This window comes from Asterias amurensis, chromosome 7, assembly GCF_032118995.1.
Source record: "Asterias amurensis chromosome 7, ASM3211899v1".
In the NCBI taxonomy this organism is placed as follows: domain Eukaryota; kingdom Metazoa; phylum Echinodermata; class Asteroidea; order Forcipulatida; family Asteriidae; genus Asterias; species Asterias amurensis.
Window position 1 is genome coordinate 15355253 of NC_092654.1, and position 22470 is coordinate 15377722.

At 38.5% G+C, this 22470-nt stretch overlaps 2 protein-coding genes across 2 annotated transcripts; one reads left to right on the top strand and one right to left on the bottom strand.

The window, feature by feature from the left end:
* The first annotated feature begins 12 nt into the window (after positions 1-12).
* LOC139939448 (transcription initiation factor TFIID subunit 5-like) lies at positions 13-18964 on the top strand. Its single transcript, XM_071935378.1, has 17 exons — positions 13-324; positions 1594-1700; positions 2509-2587; positions 3684-3762; positions 4570-4693; positions 5539-5657; positions 6083-6160; positions 7294-7394; positions 7954-8045; positions 8461-8580; positions 8776-8952; positions 10047-10235; positions 11429-11540; positions 12642-12755; positions 15338-15515; positions 16192-16285; positions 17579-18964. The coding sequence occupies exons 1-17, from the start codon at positions 268-270 to the stop codon at positions 17700-17702; spliced, it is 1944 nt and encodes a 647-aa protein (XP_071791479.1). The 5' UTR covers positions 13-267; the 3' UTR covers positions 17703-18964.
* A 144-nt stretch (positions 18965-19108) lies between these two features.
* Positions 19109-22400, bottom strand: LOC139939450 (uncharacterized). Its single transcript, XM_071935379.1, has 2 exons — positions 21984-22400; positions 19109-21275 (listed from the first exon to the last, which is right to left on the bottom strand). The coding sequence occupies exons 1-2, from the start codon at positions 22288-22290 to the stop codon at positions 20560-20562; spliced, it is 1023 nt and encodes a 340-aa protein (XP_071791480.1). The 5' UTR covers positions 22291-22400; the 3' UTR covers positions 19109-20559.
* Between the last annotated feature and the right edge of the window lie 70 nt (positions 22401-22470).

A 22470-nucleotide genomic window follows, 5' to 3' on the forward strand; every position in this document is an offset into this window, starting at 1 on the left:
TTATGATTGGGTAGTAAAATTGTCAATCCCTTTATTTTGCCATTTTTCGTTTATGTACATCCCAACGACATTTCCACTGAAGTTATTTCTTTTACAGAGGTTGATTTTATACATTTTATTTAGGCCTATTGGCGGTTAAACTAAGAAATGAAGTAAGGGAAGCACTTGTGGAAGTTGATTGTAGCACAACCGGGAATTGTTGTAGTGAGGATACTTATCGTTTGTGTGCATCGGAGAAGCACCAAAAACCGCCGTTTTGACTTCGCAATGGACAAACAAACTCTAGCAGCCGTTCTACAGTTTTTACGAAAAAACAACTTAGCGGTAAATATTTCCCTAGTTTCTTAACAATCTTTTGCAGGACATAACCCAAGTTGGACAAACACAACGACACCACAGGGCCCAATTGAGCTGCCCTTTCTTGAACGCAAAAAAAAAATAAACAAAACAGAATTATCAAATATCTTGACATGTATTGCTAGCTAACCAGAATAAACTTTTCTTTACACATTTACACCAGCCAAAATGCATCAATGTACAATTTGTGGCTGGTATCCTGCTCATTATTGCTAATTAGGGATTTATGATTTCAGCAGTAGGCCTATGTTCTGCCAAAAAAGCAGTCTCTGTTCAGTTCAGCTATTAGTATTATATGAAATTTAGCTTCCACTTTTGTGGCCGAATGCTAGGAATGATTCAGGAATCCTTGACTTGTGAAGATGAGTTTCAAAGTTAAAAACAAACATGAAACAAAACTATGTGTGCATAGCTAGGCTTAATATATGAGTCAACTCAGTCCGAAGTCAAATGGATCCAGCAACTCGGTCCGAATCCAAACCACTAACGCAGTCAACCGACAACAGTCAACTTCGGGACCGAGTTGTTGTCGGACTGCTGTATTGACCTCAGACTGCCGAATTGACGTGGGACCGAATTGCATGTCTTTGGATCAGGTTTACTGTTACCCAACCATAGCTAGCTTGTTGCACAGCCCAATTTCATTGTGCAGAAAAATAGTGAGAAATAGCGATAAAATCATTCAAATTTTAAAAATTATAGTTTCATTTAATTTAGTTCATATTCGGCCAACCAGCTGCTTTGGAAAAAACACAAAAACAAAACATGAGTCAGTGGCTTTATCATTGGCATTTTAACTCGTATATTACGTAAATCAGTTTAACTTTACGAAGGGCAGTAGAGTGTTCGAACACAATAATTTTAGAGAAATTTCTGTTAATTCCGCCAACACTTGTTCACTCATTAATCACCAAAAGCAATGCATATAATGTATTGCTTTTAAAGTGAGTGAAACAGTGGTGGCATAATTTTTGAATAAGAACATGTGTCTGAGTTTCGTATGACAATAAGGAATCCAGGCCTAGAGTTACATGCAGGGCATGTTACATTACAGAAGCCATGGTCTCTGTCCCCCCAGTCTTTGCCTTGTGACCCCTCAAAAGTTTCCCATTAACTTTAATATTCTCCAAAGAAAATGCCCTTTTTAAAAATGAAAATGGCCTTACCCTTTCAAAGATGAAATTCCAGGCCTCTAGACAATTGTGTCATTGTTTGTCTTCTTTGTTGAGCCACCAGGAAACTGAGGAGTTACTCAAGAAGGAAGCTAACGTAGAGGATACCGATGAAGGAGTGGGTACCAGTACTGATCAAGATGTCTCCTCAGTTTTATCCGCCTATAACAGGTAATTCTATTAGCTCAAACTCTTTAAATTTATAAATTTATAAACAAGTTTATAACATCAATTGTGCCATCTGATGATCAAAGATTGTTTGCTTTTAAATTGGAAATATGTACCCCATGTACCTATGACTTTTGTTGGCCTGTGTGTGAAGACACCAAACATAGATCTATTATTAAGGGAATAAAAGAGTAGGTGACGAGTTCTTAAACAGCCGTTTAAAAATGGCTCGAGCCTGTATCACACGACCACGACCCTGCAAGGTTTTAAACGGCCGTTTAAGAACGAGTCACTACTCTTTTATTCCCATCCATAATGCCCTTATGTTAAAAAGCCAAATAATTCCACAATTGTAGACAATGTGAAACTGTTTCTTTTGCAAATTTTTCGTAGTTTGTAAATTTTTAAAAACTTCTGTTAACAATTGTTTGTCATTATAATATTATGGATTTTTTTTGCAGTGGGGGATGGGGGAGGGTAGCCTAAGATTGTAATGTAAAAATATTCACTTTTAAATCTGGCTGAATTGTTATTGTTAATCTTGCTTGATTTTTTCAGTGATTGGAGTTATCCATGCTCAGGCCTCAAATTAACCCCTGACACCCACATGAATTGCTGCTGTACTTTTGCTGTGGTGCACTTTGCAAAGTTCCTACATTGTGTACAAATTGACATTTTACTCCATAGAGTGCCCCTTACCAGAGGAAAAGTTCTGTCCACCTTCAAGAGCGAAGTTCAGTTTGCATGCCTACATTTGTATGAAGAATTTTGCACCAGTTTAACTTTTTTGTTAATCTTATTTGATTTACAGCGACGGGGATCCTTGCCTATATGAAGAATTTTACCGCGGTTTACAGAACCTTGTAGAATCCTCACTTGACTCCAGCAAGGTAAGCTTAAACAACCTATAGAAGTAAATTAAAGAAATGCGTACATATTATTTGAAATGTTCATAAGTCCAGATGATCTCAAAACCACATTCAAATCCCCTCGTCTTCTCCCTGCCCCCAAAACCCACGTTTTTAGTACATTATATTTTACTAATAACTTTAAGTGATCAAAAAGTTCACTCCCATAAGTGGCCGACCATGTTAGTTGTCGATGAAAAACAAAAACCGTGCAATTTCGAAGCATGTTTGTGTGGATAATAATAATAATAATAGTAGGTATTTGTATGCGCCAAATCAATCTTTACAGATGTTCAAGGCGCAGCAGAGACAATGTAAACACAACAATACATGTACATATCCAGTGAATGCTAAACAAACAATATCAATAACACCATTTTAAAACAACAACAATGGGAAGAAATCAGAGGAGGGAAACCACAACCAGACCTGCCAGGCCAAATCAATCTTTACAGATGTTCAAGGCGCAGCAGAGACAATGTAAACACAACAATACATTTACATATCCAGTGAATGCTAAACAAACAATATCAATAACACCATTTTAAAACAACAACAATGGGAAGAAATCAGAGGAGGGAAACCACAACCAGACCTGCAGCATTGAGCCAAAGAAAGTCCCGCCAAAGCCGGTCTCTCTATGACAAGAACGTGCAGGCCAAGCCGAGCGCTACCGGGCACACACTAAAGCCCTTTTCACACGGCCAAAATGTAGCCAGGGTCCCTTGCTACAAAATTTACGAGCGTGGAACTTTGTATTCTACTTTTGCAACATCTTTCTACTCATATGCATTTTATAACAAACGGTTGCAAACGTTTTAGAATGACCAACTCGACCGATCCAATGTGTTCCTTTAAAGTGTGAGCAAATAGGTTATGAGTAATGTTTGAAAGAACTGGCTGATGAGGCTTGATGAAGGGGAAGTAGGAGACTGTTCCAGAGAGTACGGCCAGCATGGGAAAAACTGAAGTCACCCCAGAAATGTCAATATGTAATCATTTACGTTGATTCTCTAGTTTCCATGTATGTATTTTCATATGTTTTTCATACATTTTTATATCTATGCTTCAACCACAGAGTGAACTTTCCCAGGTCTTGTATCCTGTCTTCGTTCATATGTATTTGGAGCTTGTCTACAATGGCCATGAAAACCAAGGTGGGTGATGAAACAACACTGTTGACTTCTACTGTGTGTAGATTTTGTTGCATAGACGCATTTAGCCATTGTGCATATTGTAGGCCCACTGTGTCTGAATTCTTGAAGTTTAACTGAAGTTTACTATTTTGTAATTGCTCAGGTTGGTTACAGCTTTTTGAGGAAAATAACAACATCAATTGGTTCTTAGAAGGTTACATTTATTCAAGTTAGTTTGTGTGCACAAACATGAAGACAACAAAAACAAAATCTGTTTTTTTATGATACTTGAACCTGTAAGATAAATAAATAAATAAAATATAACAAATAACAAAATAAACTTTTAAGTTTGTTATCGGTGCTGATTCCTTTTTACTTGCCATCTTTTGTTTAAATTTTTACTGCAATTTTAGAGTGTTTAATGTATAGTATAAATGTGTACTTTTTATGAGCTAGGTCTGGGAGGGCACATCTTTTTGATGACAGTTTTTTTAACTTTTGCTCTTCCCTGGACGGCCTGTGCTTGTTTTTTGTTTTTGTTTTTTTTGTCCGAAGAATTAAAATAAAATTAAATACTTAACGGAGGCAACAAAGGCGATTACCTCCATGCTCTTGGTCATTGCCTTGGTGCCCTTGTAATGAAATAAGCAATGTAGAAATTTTCAATTTCCTCATAGGATGCCCTCATAGGAGAAAATGCCTTGGTGCCCTTCCCCTTTCAATAACGAAGCATACAGGCCTGTAGTATCATAACGGAGCCTAGGATAGAGGTTACTTTGATTTGGCCTATACTTTCTCAGTATCGTCATCTTGTGTTTTTCAATTTAGCCAAGAAATTCTTTGCTGCCTTCGGTGAGGACCAGGAGGAACATCATCAAGAAGATCTGACTCAACTTGCAACTGTAGCCAAGAAAGAGCATATGATACACAATGAACTCATGATGAATTACAGGTACCAGACCTTCACAGTTCGGCTTCTGCCCCTTGTCTTTTTTTTTTGCAAAAAATATTTAAAGTCACCTGGAAGTGGTATTTTTTCAAAATAAAGCTTTTGTCACTAATATATGTGTTTTGATGAGTGGAATGTGAATAAACAGTTAACTAAGGTTTTAAAAAATCAGTTCTTATGTTATTTACAAATTTAAGATTAGACCCCGACCCAAGAGGGCGCTGTTTGTGATGTCAATCGAGGCATACCTTGCCTGTAATGTGTAGAGTAAACACAATTGCAAAGTACATGCACGGACCAAGTCGTGAGTTTGTACGTTTCAAAAAGAGATTTTTTTGTTTTTTCCGGCAATGCCGACCAGGTGTATTGCTGCTGAATGCAGAAAAACACTTTTTGAAACGTACCAACTCACGACTTGGACGTACATGTACTTTGCACGTGTGTTTACTATACGCATTGCAGGCAAAGTCTGCCTCGATTGACGTCACAAAAAGGGTAGGCGGAGTCAGCCCCCCAAACAACTTTATATATTTTTTAAACATATAAATCATGACAAACAATTACTAAAAAAATTGTTTTATTGTTCGTAAGCATATACTCTTATGTTTGAAAGAAAAAAAAATCTATTTCCAGGTGACTTTAATAGCCTGACATTTTGACCCTAGTAGAGCTTTTCGAAAGCTAAAAGACTTGAAGGCTAATGTTAGCCTTCGCGACAGACTCGGGTCAAACGTCATGCCATTAACTACTTTAATTTCCTTTCGATTGATAAGCTGATTGCAGCAGCTAATTCTTTTTTTTCTCACAAGTGTAGGTTTTGACAACCTTTCTTTTGTATCTCTGACCAGGACCAGTAAGTACGTGATTCGGATGTGTAGAAACTCCTACCAAACATTGAAGAAACAACTGAATGATAAACAGATTACTATGGTACTCATTATAGTAGAGGAACATCTCTTTATTGATGGTAAGTACAACGAGGCTTCAAGAATGTCATAAACTTGTAGGAAGTTGTAGGCCTGGGCGACTAGTGAAATTTACTACTAGTCGCGCCTCAAATAGTCGCGACTTTGAAATTAGTCGCGACAAATGTTTAATTCCCAAGATGCATTGCTGCATAATTTTTGCCGCAGGTGCAATAGTAAAACTCACGCTGAAAGGATTGAAGGAGTGTGTCAGTGATGGCAGATTGTGTTCCAGTTGCGGAACATCCATTTTGCGCCTTTGAACATCCTCGGATGGAAATGGCGCACAAGAAATGCAATAAATTATTAATTGTTATTATTATCATCAAAATCAGCAAATAGGCTGTTTCATTTTTCAATTTTTTTTTTTTTTTATTAAAATTTTCTTTCGTGTTTGTAATAAAGTTGTTTGGATTTGAATTGACAGTTTTTGATGGAGTTCCTCGGAACAAGCAGCAAATAGAGGCTACTGCAGGAGGCATGGTTGGAGAAGCTAGAAGAGATGGTAAGATTCATGTCTGTGTTATTTACATAAAGTCTATTTTGTAAACATGTGAAAGGAGCACACAACACAGGTCCCCTAGCTGAAGAATTTACTTGACTTGAATATTCTCCAAGTAGATTTATTATCTAACACATTCCATTTCTACATTCATCGCAGCTCATTATTTAATTCAGGGGTGTTGCATCCGAGTGGCATTAATTAATAACTGCTTTGTAGTTTGTAATCAGTAACCTAATCTTCGAGGTCAGCTGGTTTCAGTAGTAATAAAAATAATAATAATTGTGGCTTCTTATATAGCGCACATGTCCGTCACTCAGTGACGCTCCTGGCGCTGTAACACAGTATTTCCTGCAAGATGTGGGACTGTTTTTGAATTATGAGACCTAATTCTTATAGCACCATGTAATGTTTTACAAGGTGCTGTGGCGCAATTTGCTGCCGATCGGACCAGGAACACCGGGGCGAACCCCTTCTCTTTTCGATAAGTGCACTGGGTTCTTTTACATGCGTTACATAACACATGGGACCAACGGTTTAACGTCCCATCCGAAGGACGAAGCAATGGTGAAGTGTCTTGCTTAAGGACACAAGTGTCACGGCTGGGGATTCGAACCCACACTCTGCTGATCAGAAACACCAGAGTTTGAATTCGGTGCTCTTAACCGCTCGGCCATGACACTTCCAGTACCAGTTATCTAAATATTGTTTAAAATTACAGGCCTCGGGACGGCCGGGTGGTTCAATGTCAAATTCAAGTCCTGGTTTGGGTTGCACTCAAGGCACCTTTGAGCATTCCTTGATTTTGCTACCAGAAAGTTATGATAATAATATATGCAATGTATTTTGGGCTTCTTTTCTCAGCCAATAAAGGAAGCGTTTATTCCGGGTTGCTGAAAGAACCCGAGATCACTCTTCCTATAGAAGAAGACGATGAAGGAGGAGAGGAGAAAGTTGTGATAATAATATAATATGCAATGTATTTTGGGTTTCTTTTCTCAGCCAATAAAGGAAGGGTTTATTATGGCTTACTGAAAGAATTAGAGATCGCTCTTCCTATAGAAGAAGACGACGAAGGAGGAGAGAGGAAGTTATAAAAATAATAAATGCAATATATTTTTGGTTTCTTTTCAAAGCCAATAAAGGAAGAGTTTATTACGGGTTACTGAAAGAACCAGAGATCGCTCTTCCTATAGAAGAAGATGACGAAGGAGGAGAGGAAGGAGACAAACCAAAGGTAAGAAAACTCAGCTTTACTTTCTCTGAATCTGAATTTCACTATTATACTTGGCAAAGCCTCCTAATGGAAATATATCACACCAACTTTTTATAAAGAAGAAAATGAAGAAGTTTCAGTTTTTAAAAGTGGAAAGAAAATTCTTGTGAGGAAAACACAGGCAGTCAAGTTGGGATTGAAAAACCCAATCCACATGCAAAGCTTTGAATCGGGTTCAAACTGGGGTCCACAGAGGTGAAAGGCACGCCACTGAGCCAACCTAACTGCCCCTCTGACTTACTTCTTTTTACAAAAAGTTTTAAAACTTGGCTTACCATCGCTAGGTAGTTTTACAATTGTTGGAGTGATGCTTTTACATTTTTTGAAGGTTGCAGGTTGAATGGAAATGCTTTATTTGTTGATTTCAGTGACTATTTAACATCTTGACCTAGTGGGCAATTTTGGAGGTTTTCATTTTACCAAAATGGGAACTCCTTGACTGTTGGTTCAATGTTTTTGTTTTACTTTAATTTGTAATTTTTCTTTATAAATATATTGCTGATTTCTTTTGAATGAACAGAGAAAGAGACCTAAGAAAGATTCAAGCGCCAGCAAGAAGAACAAACCAGATCCAAATGCCCCACCGGCCAACAGAATCCCCCTTCTTGATTTGTAAGTTGACATTTTCCAGAAGTGCTTTGTTCTTGTTGAGACTGTCGAGCTTGTACTCGTTGAGACTGTTGAGCTTGATCTTAAAGATTTCTGTAAAACAATTTCTGTCATGGAAATTGTGTCTGCGAGACATATCAAAAATGAAGATGGCTTGGTCCTTTACATGTATAGTCCTGGTGCAAGACATTTTTTTTTAAGTTGGTAAAACCCATACACTCCCATACACTCAACACTACACATGTTGCAACTATTGCCCACTTTTAAGTTTCCTGCAAATGTTGCTTATTTTTATTACCAAAGCCTGGCTAAAACCTTGGTAAGCAGCTCCATGAAAAAGCCCCCAGATGTGATCTTTTTTTTTGCTTAGAACCGTATTTTATTTGTGCATTAATAATTTATTTTGGCTGGTTATCAGGAAAGACTCGGACAAGATTGACCGTGCTATTGCTCTGAGGGAGTTATCCAAAAGGATAAGACTTGGCCCAGACTGCTTGCCATCCATCTGTTTCTACACGTTCCTCAATGCGTACCAAGGGTAAGATTAAATATAGGCCAATATCTCTCACACTCTTCAGTCTACCAATGCCGACTAGAGCAAATGTTGAGTCCAATTAAGAACTCACTCCACAGCAGTGAAGTTAATATTGAGAAGTCACCTCAATCCACCAAATGAAAGTAGAAGTACCGCCCGATTTCCTGTACTTATCCTCAATTCTTTTTTTGTTTGCAGTTTAATATCTGTAGATATCAGTGATGACTCTAGTCTGATGGTGGCTGGTTTTGCTGATTCTTGTATCCGTGTCTGGGCATTGACCCAGAGGAAACTACGTAATATGAAGTCTGGTAGTGATCTTGCTCTGATTGACAAGGAGGCTGATGACATCATGGAGAGGATTATGGATGATAGGTGTGTATTATTATTATTGATTATTGATTGGTTTATTTGATGGTGGCTGGTTTTGCTGATTCTTGTATCCGTGTCTGGGCATTGACCCAGAGGAAACTACGTAATATGAAGTCTGGTAGTGATCTTGCTCTAATTGATAAGGAGGCTGATGACATCATGGAGAGGATTATGGATGATAGGTGTGTGTTATTATTATTGATTATTGATTGGTTTATTTGATGGTGGCTGGTTTTGCTGATTCTTGTATCCGCGTCTGGGCATTGACCCAGAGGAAACTACGTAATATGAAGTCTGGTAGTGATCTTGCTCTGATTGATAAGGAGGCTGATGACATCATGGAGAGGATTATGGATGGTAGGTGTGTATACTATCCATCGCACCAGAACACTGATAAGGCTGTGTGTATAGTTATTAGGGCCAAGAGGACTGCAGCCGATTTCATGAAACGCTAGGATCTCGAGTTAGGAAGAGTTACCCGTCCTAACTTACGAAGGGTTCAACATGTTCAATGAATCCTAATGTCTTCGGATTCGAAACTTAACTCGTCCCAAGTCCTTGGATTAATCCTAAGTAAGGAAGAGTTTGGTGAAATTGACGGCTGGACACCTTTGGTAATTGTCAAACACCAGTATTCTCACTTGGTGTATCCCAACATAGGCATAAAACAACAAAACTGTGAATATCTGGGGTCAATTGGTCATCGCAGTTGCTAGAGAATAATGAAAGAAAAAACACCCTTGTTGCACAAATTTGTGTGCTTTCAGATGCCGAAAAAAGGCTTCAGGCCTGCATTCGCTTAATATTTGAGTGAGAAATTACCTATTTCTCATAATTTACATTACTTCAGAGGGAGCCTTTTCTCACAATCTGACAATGCTGTATACTGTCAACAGCTCTCTATTGCTCGATGTCAAGTAAGTAATGATGATAAAAATTTTTTTGAGTAATTATCAATAGTGTCCAGTGCCTTTAAGCAGAAAATACTTCTTAGCTTAGTTTGTGTGATTTTTCCATTAGGCTGCTTAACCAACTCTACAATTCAGATTCAGATATTGTTTTTTTTATCCATGAGTTTTGTTTGTTTCTTTGTACAGGACATCATCAGATTGTCGTACATTACACGGTCACAGCGGTTCAGTCTATTCAGTTAGTATTAGCCCTGATAGAACCTACATTGTATCAGGCTCTGAAGATGGCACTGTCAGGGTGTGGAGTATGTACACATTTACTAATCTAGTCTGTTATAAAGGACACAACTACCCCGTCTGGGACGTCCAGTTTGGGTGAGTATTTTACACAAAAACTAACAGTTGTGAAAACCAAGATGCCTAGACCCACTTCTGACAACCAAAATTGTTCCAGTGGGCCATGTGGTTAAGAGCATCGAATTCAAGTTCTGGTGCGAATTCACCGGAGTGTGGGTTCGAATCCCGGTCGTGACACTTGTGTCCTTGAGCAAGATACTTTACTATAATTGCTTCTCTTCACCCAGGGGTATAAATGGGTACCTGCGAGGGTAGAGGTTGATATTGTGAATGAAAAAAGCCTTTGGAGCGATATAAACTGTTGCCCAGGTTGTACACTCCCAAGGGAGCTGAGAACCATTAAAAGGGATGTTATTGGCCCTATGACCAGGGCACTAATGTAAAGCGCATTGATACGGTTATTGTGAAATGCGCTATATAAGAATTCGTTATTATTATTATTATTACGACAGGCATGGAATTTCATCTTCGAAAGGGCAATGCCATTTTTTAATTTTGCAAAGGGCACTTCCATTGTCAAATTTTGGAAGTCTATGGGACACTCTTGATATGAAGGGGGGCACCAAGGTCGAGACCAAAAGCATCTTACTGAGGCTTTAGTGGCCTCCATGTAATTTCAGGCCTCATACGACTAACAAGACCTAGTTCCCAAATGAACAAAATCTACAAAGCAAAATCTACACCGGGTGATTCTAATAGTTTAAAGTTATGTATAATGGTCTTTGCATGTCTGTCTCAAACATGGTGTCATGGCCGAGCGGATAAAAGCACGGAACTCAATTTCTGGTGTTTCTGTTCAGCAGAGAGTGTGGGTTTGAATCCCTGTCATGACACTTGTGTCCCTGAGCAAGACACTTTACTATAATTGCTTCTCTCCACCCCGGGGTAAATGGGTACCTGTGAGGGCAGAGATGGTTCTTGTGTTTGGTTTAGCTCAGTGTGCTACATATTTGGCGGCACAGGCTGTATACTCACAGGGAGCTGAAATGGTTTAAGGAATAAAATGGCCCAGTGACCGGGGGTAATAATGTCGGAAGCGATTTGAGACATGGTGCATAAAGCGCGATATAAAAACTGAATACTATTATTATTATTATTATTAAAACTGTTTAGTCTACACATTTTTTCATTACTGATGATTGAAAACCTAATGTTTTGATTTTGTTATTAGTGATTATTGTAAACTTAATGATTGTGATTTTTTCCCCCAGCCCATATGGTCATTACTTTGTGTCTGGTGGTAAGGATAGGACGGCAAGGCTTTGGTCAACAGAAAACTACCAACCACTCCGTTTACTTGCAGGTCACTTCTCAGATATAGATGTAAGTGTATTACTTGGGATAATTTATTGTTTGGCAGCTTGATCTAAAGTTCACATTCCGCTTGTTCAAACCACTCTCTCTCTCTCTTAACATTTTATTATGTTCTTAAGGCAGTGAACACTATTGGTACATGTACTTACTCAAAATAATTATTAGTATTAAACCTTACTTGGTAACGAGTAATGGGGAGCTGTTGATAGTATAAAACATTGTGAGAAACGGCTCCCTCTGAAGTTACCAAGTTATCGAGAAAGTCTTCTTACTTAAAATAACAAACCTGTGAAAATTTGAGCTCAATCGGTCATCAAAGTTGCGAGAAAATAATGAAAGAAAAAATACCCTCGTCACACGAAGTTGTGTGCTTGTAGAAGCTTGATTTCGAGACCTCAAGTTCTAAATCAAATTCGTGGAAAATTACTTCTTTCTCGAAAACTACTCCACTTCAGAGGGAGCCATTTCTCACAATGTTTTATACTACCAACCTTATGCTAACAATTATTTTGGGTAATTACCAATAGTGTCCACTGCCTTTAAAGGAACACGTTGCCTTGGATCGGTCGAGTTGGTCTTTGACAAGCGTTTTTAACCGTTTATTATAAAATGCATATGGGTAGAAAGATATTGTAAAAGTAGAATACAATGATCCACACAAACATGCCTCGAAATTGCACGGTTTTCCTTTTACCCTGTCGACTAACACGGTCGGCCATTTATGGGAGTCAAAATTTTGACTCCCATAAATGGCCGACCGTGATAGTTCGCGACGTAAAAGGAAAACCGTGCAATTTCGAGTGATACTTGTGTGGATCATTATATTCTACTTTTAAAACATCTTTCTAACCATATGCATTTCATAACAAACGGTTTGAAACGTTTTTAATAGACCAACTCGCCGATCCAAGGCAACGTGTTCCTTTAATACTACAGTTAAACTTTTACTAACACTAATGATTATTGTGAGTTTTTTGTGTGTGCACTTTTCATACATTTCTGATTATATTTGTAGAAGTTGGAAGTGACATACCCATCAAGCTTTTGTTTTTAAAATTGAATTGACTGTCAATTAAAAATGCTAAGTTGACTTTATTTGATTTGATTCAGTGTGTTAAATTTCATCCCAACTCCAACTACGTTGCTACTGGTTCAAGCGATAGGACTATTCGATTATGGGACGTACAGAATGGAAAGTGCGTTCGAATCATGACTGGACACAAGGTAAGTTACAAGCCACATTTCTTAATTTTATTTTTGTATGTGATCAAATATATATTTTGTTTCATTGTGTTTTTTGTTTGCGTACCCTGGTCGAAAGGGCTGGGCCTTACCATAATGGCTCTGCTTACCATAAGCACAGAATCGGCGCTTACGGAAGCAGGGAATTCTGTGCGTACGGCAAGCGTATTTCACGGGTTAGCGGCGAATTTGGGCTTCTGCGCGTGCGAATTCCAAGTTACTAGGCATTCTACGCTTACAAGGCTAGCGCAGAAATTCGGGGAATCGTGATCGTAAGTGCAGAATTCGGTGGTAAGCAGAGCCATGAAATTGGGCCCTGGTCAACCAGACACAAGCAGAGTGTGCGTTCGAGTCCTGGGCCCAATTTCATAACGCTGCTTCAGCAGATAATGTTGCTTAACAAGTTTGTGCTTAGCAGAAATGAGCAGGATACCAAGCACAAATGTTACATGTGATATGGTATTTTTTACTTGTACCGTATTTTCCTGCGGATAAGACGCGTCTTATCTGACTTTTTAGACCCCAAAAACATCGATGCGTCTTATCTTTCGGTGCGCCTTGTCTGCTGACGATTGATTTTTTTTTTTTTTATGATCACTGCGTGAAATAAAAAATACCTTCATGTCCAATTCAAATCAACGATCTTTGTGTGAAGAATCCTTACTCAATAATGCGGTCGAACAAGGCTATTCAGACACTGAGACCGTATTTTCGTTCGAACAATGCCGCAATCCCCCAGACGGTCCAATTATTCCAACAATGCTGCAACATGTTTATTCCCCATGACCGTGCTTTCATTCCATAATGCCGCAATGCGTCTAGCTTTCGGAACAGACGTCGGCAGCGTACAAACGTTTTTCTGTGTGGCCGGGTATTCATTCCGAAAACGATTGACAGTCAATAACTTCATACAAACGTCATTCACCCAACCGCTTTTGTGTGGTAAACTTTGAGGGTTTTTATTGTAGAGAACAACGATCTCTGAAGTGTGCTTTAGGCTGAATATTTATTGCCTCCTTTTAGACGTTTGCTTTTAAAAATTATTATGGGAACGTAGCATTATCTTACTAGGATATGATTTGTATTTGTTTGTAGTGCCAAATAAAATAATACAACACTAGCCCAAAAAAAATAGGGAAGAAACCACATTTTATTTTATTGAATTATTTTATTGCTTCAAAACTTCGGGTAGGAACGGTTGTTAAAATCATGGTTGCCCTTGCATGAAACTTGCCTGTAAAATCAACGATGTCCTAGTTCAGACTCGAAAATCTCTCAAAATGACACAGAAAATTAGCCCCAAAGCGCAACTGTTCCGAGGTCTGTAAATTTAATCACGCAACACAAAAGCAGATATCACGCCTATAGTCGTTGTTACTGTGCGTGTGACAATAAATACAAGAAACATTGAACGCTAGAGGGAGTTTTGGAACAATGTAATTGCGTGAGGTTAAACGCCCTCTATTGGTAAAAATTACGCGAACCAGCAATAAACGCATTGAGACAAGACTCGACGTGTCTTTCTCCGCTAGATCCAGTGATACACTGAACGTGCAGTGACATAGATGCCCAAATAGTCACTGCTCTCAAGTCCGCAATGGAATTTGACTGCGTATCTATACGTTCAGGCTATGTCTGAGCATGGTCTGAGCATGCTTGCGCTTGGGATCCGCACAGTCACGTGGGAATTTTGGCGCATTTCCAGGCAGCGCAAATGCGAGGGCGTAGCGCAACCCGTCGGCGAACATCGCTCAATACGGTGCCCACATTGTCTCCAACATCTGTTGTGCAATCTCGAGATTGAGCAGCGCAATCCACAGTGTACATGTGCATATCAGTGTGCATGCAGCGACATCCCGGCCTTACGATACATTACTACAAACACACGATACGTCCGTCTGTCGTTGCAATGTATCTGTATCAGCAAAGATCCTCGTTGTGGGACGTCGGATGTCCAGGGAGGCATTGTGTTCATGTTGCAAATAAAATTAACTTCAGACGGTGCGTGGACCATGGTTTCTCCCCGCTGATTGGGCCGAACTTTATGTTTTTAACAATATACAATGTACAGCGTTGGCTGATTGGATAAAGGTCGGTATACGTAGGTTCTCAAAGGCAACAAATTACGTCTTTGTGTCAATGTACCGACACCGGATGGCGCCAGGTGTTCTTTTGTGTGCGGTTAAACGTGCGCCTTGTGCGGCGGTGCGCCTTGTCTGCTGACGTTTGAATTTTTTTTGGACATTTTAGCGTCCTGCGCCTTGTCCGCCGAGCGTCTTATCCGCAGGAAAATACGGTAACCTTATTCTGGAAAGCTATTTTTTGTGCTGTAAAGGAAACACAGGAAATTTACCATTCCACTACTTTACCCAAATGTTGTAATAGTTTGTTCATTAGTTTTATAAATATTTTACTTTTGATATTTTTGGCCCTTTAGTACGTGTTTGTATTTTTACCTGGGTTTGTATTTTGTGTCAATGTTAAGTGACCCTTTCAGCTACTGCTGATGTTCATTTTACTTATAAATACCAACAAATAAATGCGTAAATTATTATTCTCTCCAGGGGCAGATACAAATCCTGTGTTTCTCTCCTAATGGTCACTATCTTGCTTCAGGAGGTGCCGATGCTAGAGTTCTGATATGGGAGCTAAGACATGGTCACCTAGTAGCTGAACTTACTGAACATACAGACACTGTCTACGCTCTGGCATTCTGCAGGGATGGTAGCGTACTCGCATCAGGTTGGTTTGTTTGTTTGAATGATCTTCCCACATCAAAGGAACGCGGCAAACTTCCACATAGGGATATAAACACAAAGCTGGCAACAGCCATTCTCTCTCATTCAAAGGTTGGTTTACACATATCAAGAAATTGTGATTCATTAACTAGACGGCAATATTCTAGTCATTGTGAAATCAGCAGTTAGCTGGGGATTTGAACCCACAATCTTGTGATTGCAAGTCCTGCAGTCTAACCACTTGACCGAGGTTGGTTTATATCACTCCCTATGTAGCATATCACTCCCTATCTGCTCACAATCAGACTGTCACCTATGTTGATTTCACCCCAATTATGGAACAACCTCCAAGTATCCATTAGAAATTGCCAATGTTCAAGAAATCTCTTAAAACTTATTTGTATCAAATGTAATATGTTGTAGTTTAGTTCCATTGGTTTGCTTACTTATAGCGCTTTGATCTTGTCGAAAAGGCACTTTATAAATGCTCTGTTGTATGTATGTATAAATGTATGCAATATTATGTCATTTATCTTTATAAGATAGAGTGCAGAAGCGTATTGTTAATCTTGTTGGTAAAGTGTTGGAATCAATGTTACAACCTCTTTCACTAGTTTTACTTATTGTAAATAATGTATGTGTTTGGTGTTGATGAGAATTGATTATATCTGTGTTTACAGGTGGTATTGATCACTGCATAAAGCTATGGGATGCTAAGAAAGTAGCTACAGAAGTAGAGGCTGAAGATATGACCACAACACCTCATATAGTACAGTGAGTATTTCAAAGAACACCTTTTCAGACATCTTCAAAATAAAAACCTGTTGAGAAACTTTTAACTAAATCAAGTAATAAACCAGAAGCTGCCGCTTCCCAGTTTGTTAAAAAATTAGGGTGTAATCCCTGGCTACATGGCAGCTTACAGTTGGTTCTGATACCCCCGAACAAAGATATTTACTAATAGGGAAATTGCCAACATAGGGATGGATATAGCTCAGTTGGTAGAGCGCTGGTTCATTAATCCTTAGGTCATTGTTCTTTGTTCAAAGCCATACCAATAAGCTGAAATGTTACATGTTGTATAGTGCAGTGAGTGTGAGACGATACCCTCTCTATTATCATTCTTTGTACAGTTGGAATTTGCCATCATACAATTTGTAACTTTGTGAATTGTTTATGCATAATTTGATTTCTTTTCTATTTCACATTTTATTTTTTATTTTGTATAATTTTTCCTTATAATTTTATTTGTTTATTTTATAGTCAGTAGCATTAGAAAAGAAGGCCTTTGGACCACACATATTCGTCTAAGTTGTTCTTTTCCTGAAATGTGTTGCAGGCTCTATTATATCTTCATCCTTCGACGCCTTTATCATCTAATCATCTTCTTTACTGTTTTGTTATTATTGTCATGTAAGGTCTACCGAATAGATATCAACAATGACAAGTAAACATTTATTTTTGTGTGTACCTATAACTTCATGATGAGAAGGTTTCTTTGACAATGTTTTTCTGTTGTCGTGTTCTTTGCTTGTGTACCTTTATTCCATGTTTTTATGGGGGTGTCGTGGCCGAGCGGACAAGAGCATCAGACTCAAGTTCTGGTGGTTCATTGGGATGTGGGTCTGAATCCCGGTCATGACACTTGTGTCCTTGAGCAAGACAGTTAACCATTGCTTCTCTTCACCCGGGGGTAAAATGGGTACCTGTGAGGGCAGAGATGGTTCATGTGAATGATTTAAGACCCAGTGACCAGGGGTAATAATGTAAGAAGCGCTTTGAGACGTCTTTCAGGCTGTGATAAAGCACTATATAAAAATTGATTATTAATATTTTTATTTTAATGTAGTAATACTATTTATTTGGGCAAAAAGTTAACAAGAAAGTTTTTTTAATCCAGTATTTAATTCCCTGTTAAGATCTTTGGGCTTTATGCTTGAGCTTCAATGAGTGACAGATAGGCCTATGCATGCTATATAAAAAGCCACTTTACTATTTAGATGTAAGGTGCTATATACATGTAAGTTCTATTAACTTTTCCTATTATTATTCTGTTTCTCTATACAGATCAGAAAAGAGTAAGTTGCTACTTGGTTCTTATCCAACCAAGGCCACAGCTGTACACTATCTTCACTTTACAAGACGGAACTTACTCCTGGCTGCTGGTTCTTATACAACTGTCTCCAGTTAACAACATAAATGCAGGCTTTGAAATAACCCACTGCGCACCCACAGCAATTGCCGTGATGCCCTGTGCTTTTGCTGTCCAGTACAACTTGAAATTTTCCCAGGCCTGATTCTTTCAGGCGATTGCCTCCATGCCCTTGAAATGCTTCAGTACGTGGCAATTTACATTTTTTCTCATACGGGTGCCCCTTACCAAGGAGAAAATGCTTTGGTGCCCTTGCCCTTTTCAAAACAAAGCATTCAGGCCCCGAGTACTCCTTATAAGAGGAAAATTGCTTTGCCCCTTCAAGGCCTGTAAATGCACTCTGGGTTTGGATTTTAATCAATTCACGTTGGATGACGTGTTGTTCTGCAAACTTTGTTTAAACAAACTGCGGCAGAGGGTTGTAACGCCTGGAACAACTGTGGATTTTCCTAAATGTTTTGGAAGAAAACTACATCATTTTTTGTTTACCAGGCATACTTTAAAAAGTCTGAATTCAGATGAAAGTCTGAAGTTTCTCATTCCTGGTAACCCTCGATTCCAGACCTTTGTCCTGATGGTCAATAGGAGTTGATTCCAGACATAAGAGATGGTTAATAAAAAGAATATTCAGGGCTCAAATTTTACACCGGACTGGAGGCCGGTAGTTTTAGTGTCGGGCCAGTTAACTCATGACTGGACGATGGGTCTTGTTATTTTAACTTGAATAATACTACCCCACTCTGTGTTATGTTGTGCTCAAATTTTGGCATTGAATTTGATCAAATATCTTTCAATTCTATTCTACAAAGTGTAATTGACCTTTAATGACAAATGAGATAAATCTTCTCTCACAGTGTCTTTTATTTTCAAATAAATAAGAAGGAATTTATTTCAATCGTTTGGATTCTGGTCTTGTAAAAACAGTTCTGGTAAACATTTGTCCACAAGCCCTTGTGGACCCCCCCCCCAACTCAAGCCCTGATATTACACATCCGTACAGTGCTTTACTATGAAAGAAACTACAATGTATATATATTATTTCTCTCGTTTTAAAGTTGTACATTATTTGAAGAGAAAATAAACTTTTAGAGAAAGAGAAAAAACAAACATCTTACCTCTGTACATCTTTTTATTGTTGTAATACTTTAATATTATCTCAAAATGTTGCATCATGATTTCAATTCATACTGACTTGTCCTGGGCACAATTTCATACACTGCCTTGAGGCAGGAAATATTGCTTAAACATTTTCTGCTTAGCAAAAATAAGTGCAGGATACCAGTCGGAGATAATTCTTGTGACATGACATTTTGACTGGTAACCTTAATCTGGTAAGAATAATTTTGTTGTGCTTACACTTAAATACTTTAGCTCAATAAAATTGGCCCCAGGTGGCAGGAAGCACCCTATTTGAATATAAAGAAACAAATTCCCTTTGGGAAAAATTAAGATTAATGTGAATTTTAACTGACAAAACGATACTTGAATTAATGTTATCGCTGTAACCACCAATACAATAATTTAACCAAACCTTTACACTATTGGTAAATATGTAAAAATATAAACTTAATCAATAGACCTATTGAGATACAATTTCAACATCTGACATGACTGAAAGAGCCCAGTACACAACAAATAGTGTTGTTTTGCTTACACTTGGCTTTAAGCTCTATGAAATTGGCCCCAGGTGGCACCCTATTTAAACAAAAATACCCTTTGGGAAAAAATAAGATATAAACAGTTAATGCGAATTTTAACTGAAAAACAAAACCATACTCAAAATGTTATTGCTACAAACACCATGCAATAATTTAAACCAAACAATTACAACATTGGAAGATGTAAACTTATAAACTTTATCAATATTTAAATACAAATTAAACATCTACATGTTTGGAAGAGCTCAGTTCAAAGACAATTTTTGTTTGTTAAAGTTATAAATAGATAAAATATCATTTGTCTGACCATTACTGTGTGTATGCTATTTCAAAACCCAGAAGACCCTGTCTTGACCACTGTACATGCTGCTGTGATTGTATAAAATTATTGTAAATAATAACAATGTAAACAAAAATGTTATGTTAATAATGTTTAGCAAAACTAATCCTTCCATTGGTAGAATATTACCACCATTCAAACTCCTCACACTTAAGCTTGTTGCGCACACTACATTCACCACTCGATCAAAGTGTACACAAACACAATTAGGTCATTTTCTTCAGCTGCACCAGGTATCTGGAACTCTCTACCACTTAATCTTGTCTCTGTATCACAACATTCAAATCTCTTCTCAAAAATTATCTTATGTCACAGGTTTTCAAGGACTAATTTTGTTGCGCCTGTTTTCGTTCGGTTTGGGTTTTACTGCATCTTGAACTCCCAGTGTACCAAGGGGCCAATTTCATAGCAGTTATCAACTGGAAGCACTTTTTATTTTCCGTGCTTACTATAGCAGAAAAGTTTGCTTTTAAGCGCAAGCATATTTCACAGGTTAGCAAGAAAATTAGGCAGGCACTAGGCCTATAGATTTTCAGATTGTGGAAATAAGCAAATTGAGTTTTAAAAGAACACAAACTACAATCAATATTCTGGATGAGACAATGTGAGATGTCACCGATGTGACCCTTTTTTGGGGCCTGAAAACTCTTTCGTGTAAGACACTTCATTATTACAAAAACAAGATATAAAGTTTATGAATTATAATGCAAAGAAAGACTCATCATTAGACTTTAATTTCATATTTGAAAGGGCAAGGCCAGTTTCATTTTTCAATGCAAAGGGTGCCTACATTGGAGAGTCAATGGGAAACTTTTGAAGGGGCACAAAAGCCAAGACCAGGGGCAACGGAAGCCATTGCCTCATGGCTTGCGTGTAGTTCCAGGCCTGCGTTTAAACCTCATCTTCGGCACTTGTTATTGACTGCGTATCTCAGTTGTCTTTCAAAGTCTGGTGATGTCATACTATTTGGAAACTCCTTCTCTGCTTCTGCCATTAAAGCAATGAAAGGCTCTTTATCTTTCAGCTTGTCTTTCATGATGTGATCCGTTCCGTTATAAACTTGTCCACCATTAAAGTTTGATCTCTTGAGCTGTTCGGTGCTAAATACCTTTGGTAAAAGTTTCACGATGAAATCTTTGGGATTGTTGACTTGATACCACACAGTGAAGTAGTCATTTTCATCTAGTGTGAGAAGAGCCGTTTCTTTAGAACCAATCTGCACTTGACCATCCCCCATAGTTACACACTTTGGGATTCGATCAGGTTTGGTAGAACGGACGTCACGTCGACCCAAACACGAACATGAATGCGCCGACACAGTAGCCTGAAGATCAGAAACCTGTTTGGAGAGCTGTCTTAACTCTGTCAAGATCTTTGTCATTTGTGTCGTCATTGATGGTTGATTTGAATGATTAGAAGCTGTCGAACTGTTGTTGTGGTGTTTTGGATGAAGCTGGCTGGTTTCACTAGATGAAGGCATTCCTTCATCAATCACAAGGTCCTGGTCTGGAACAGCATTGACTTGGTCGTATGAACTTTGATGCTTTACTTTTTTGGATGAAGCTCCATGTGAAGGAAGACTTCCATCACCAAAGCGACGTTTTATTGATACTTCTGCAAAGTAAAAAATACAAGTAAATTTCATTTCTACTATTTTTACAATAATGTCCTTCAAGACCTTCAATATAGTTTTTTGCATACCAGAAATGTGTTTACTTCCATTAATCTTCTTATTATGAAACCACTGAGTGAGAGAGAATTGCTTTAAAAAAAACCGCACACCTGCAATGTGAAGCTTGCACATGAGTAGTTGCGATAACCTTTGAACCCTCCTGCCGATGAAGCCGTCGGCAGGAGGGTTACATGTACGTTATCGCAACTAACACACGAGTCATGAGTCTTAACATTAATTTGTACTGTACTTCAATTGGTAAAGTATTATTATAATTTAGGGCACAACTTACATCTGGTACATTTCAAAGGGGCCGCACACCCTGGCACTTGACCAAGGCGCATGGACAATAACAGCAATGCCATATGGAGGCAAGCTACTTCTAGAAACTATAAGGCTCCCCTAGGCCTAGTTTCTAGAAGTAGAGGCAAGCCAATTGCCTCTGTAAGTGTAATGAACTTTATCACCAACTCAGAGTCAGTACTCACTTTTTTTAATTCACACTTCACAGGCTTTTTTGTTGTGTGTATTTTTCGGATACACAATAAAAGTTATGAATAACATTATACTGTGAGTGTGATTTTTGTGATGATATTGAATTGATAAAGATAGCCCAATCAATTCTTTCCTTGTTGTTTGTTGTAACATACTTTTGTTTGGGATGCTGTTTGAGTGTCCGTTCCTCGAAGTAGTCGAAGTATTAGTAGTAGTGGCTCCTTTAGTTGGGCAATGAGCAGTGGTTGGGCAGTGAGAAGTACTCTCATCACTATCACTACGTCCATGACGAGTGATTTTGAGAATCTTTGCAGAATAGATATTGTACTGCTGCTTTAACGTGCACACAACCTGTACCTCCATGCCGATCTTGAGTGGGTTGGGCGTCTTTATTCGAGTTCTTGACACCTCTTCCTCGTAATCTATCCATCCTTCAAGCCATTTAACCGTTACTTTATCCATTGAGGAAGGAAATCTATGCTTTATCGGATGCAGAAGGAGACCACAGACTCTACGAAAAGTGTGGATTCGAAGGGACTTTGGCGAGAGTTAAAAAGACCCACGCTCGTCCAAAAAAGGCACACTATTTACAATGGCGCCCTCTGGCGACAGAGTCGCTCGCAAAAGTTGGTTGTGCTGTTC

What these genes read in the sequence shown, in the direction of transcription:
- LOC139939448 (XM_071935378.1), top strand. Translation starts at nt 268, where the DNA reads ATGGACAAACAAACTCTAGCAGCCGTTCTACAGTTTTTACGAAAAAAC. An exon ending in TACGAAAAAACAACTTAGCG is followed by an intron (nt 325 to 1,593) that starts GTAAATATTTCC and finishes TTGAGCCACCAG; the next exon opens with GAAACTGAGGAGTTACTCAA. An exon ending in GTCTGGGACGTCCAGTTTGG is followed by an intron (nt 10,236 to 11,428) that starts GTGAGTATTTTA and finishes TTTTTCCCCCAG; the next exon opens with CCCATATGGTCATTACTTTG.
- LOC139939450 (XM_071935379.1), bottom strand. Translation starts at nt 22,290, where the DNA reads ATGGATAAAGTAACGGTTAAATGGCTTGAAGGATGGATAGATTACGAG. An exon ending in AAACAGCATCCCAAACAAAA is followed by an intron (nt 21,276 to 21,983) that starts GTATGTTACAAC and finishes TTTACTTTGCAG; the next exon opens with AAGTATCAATAAAACGTCGC.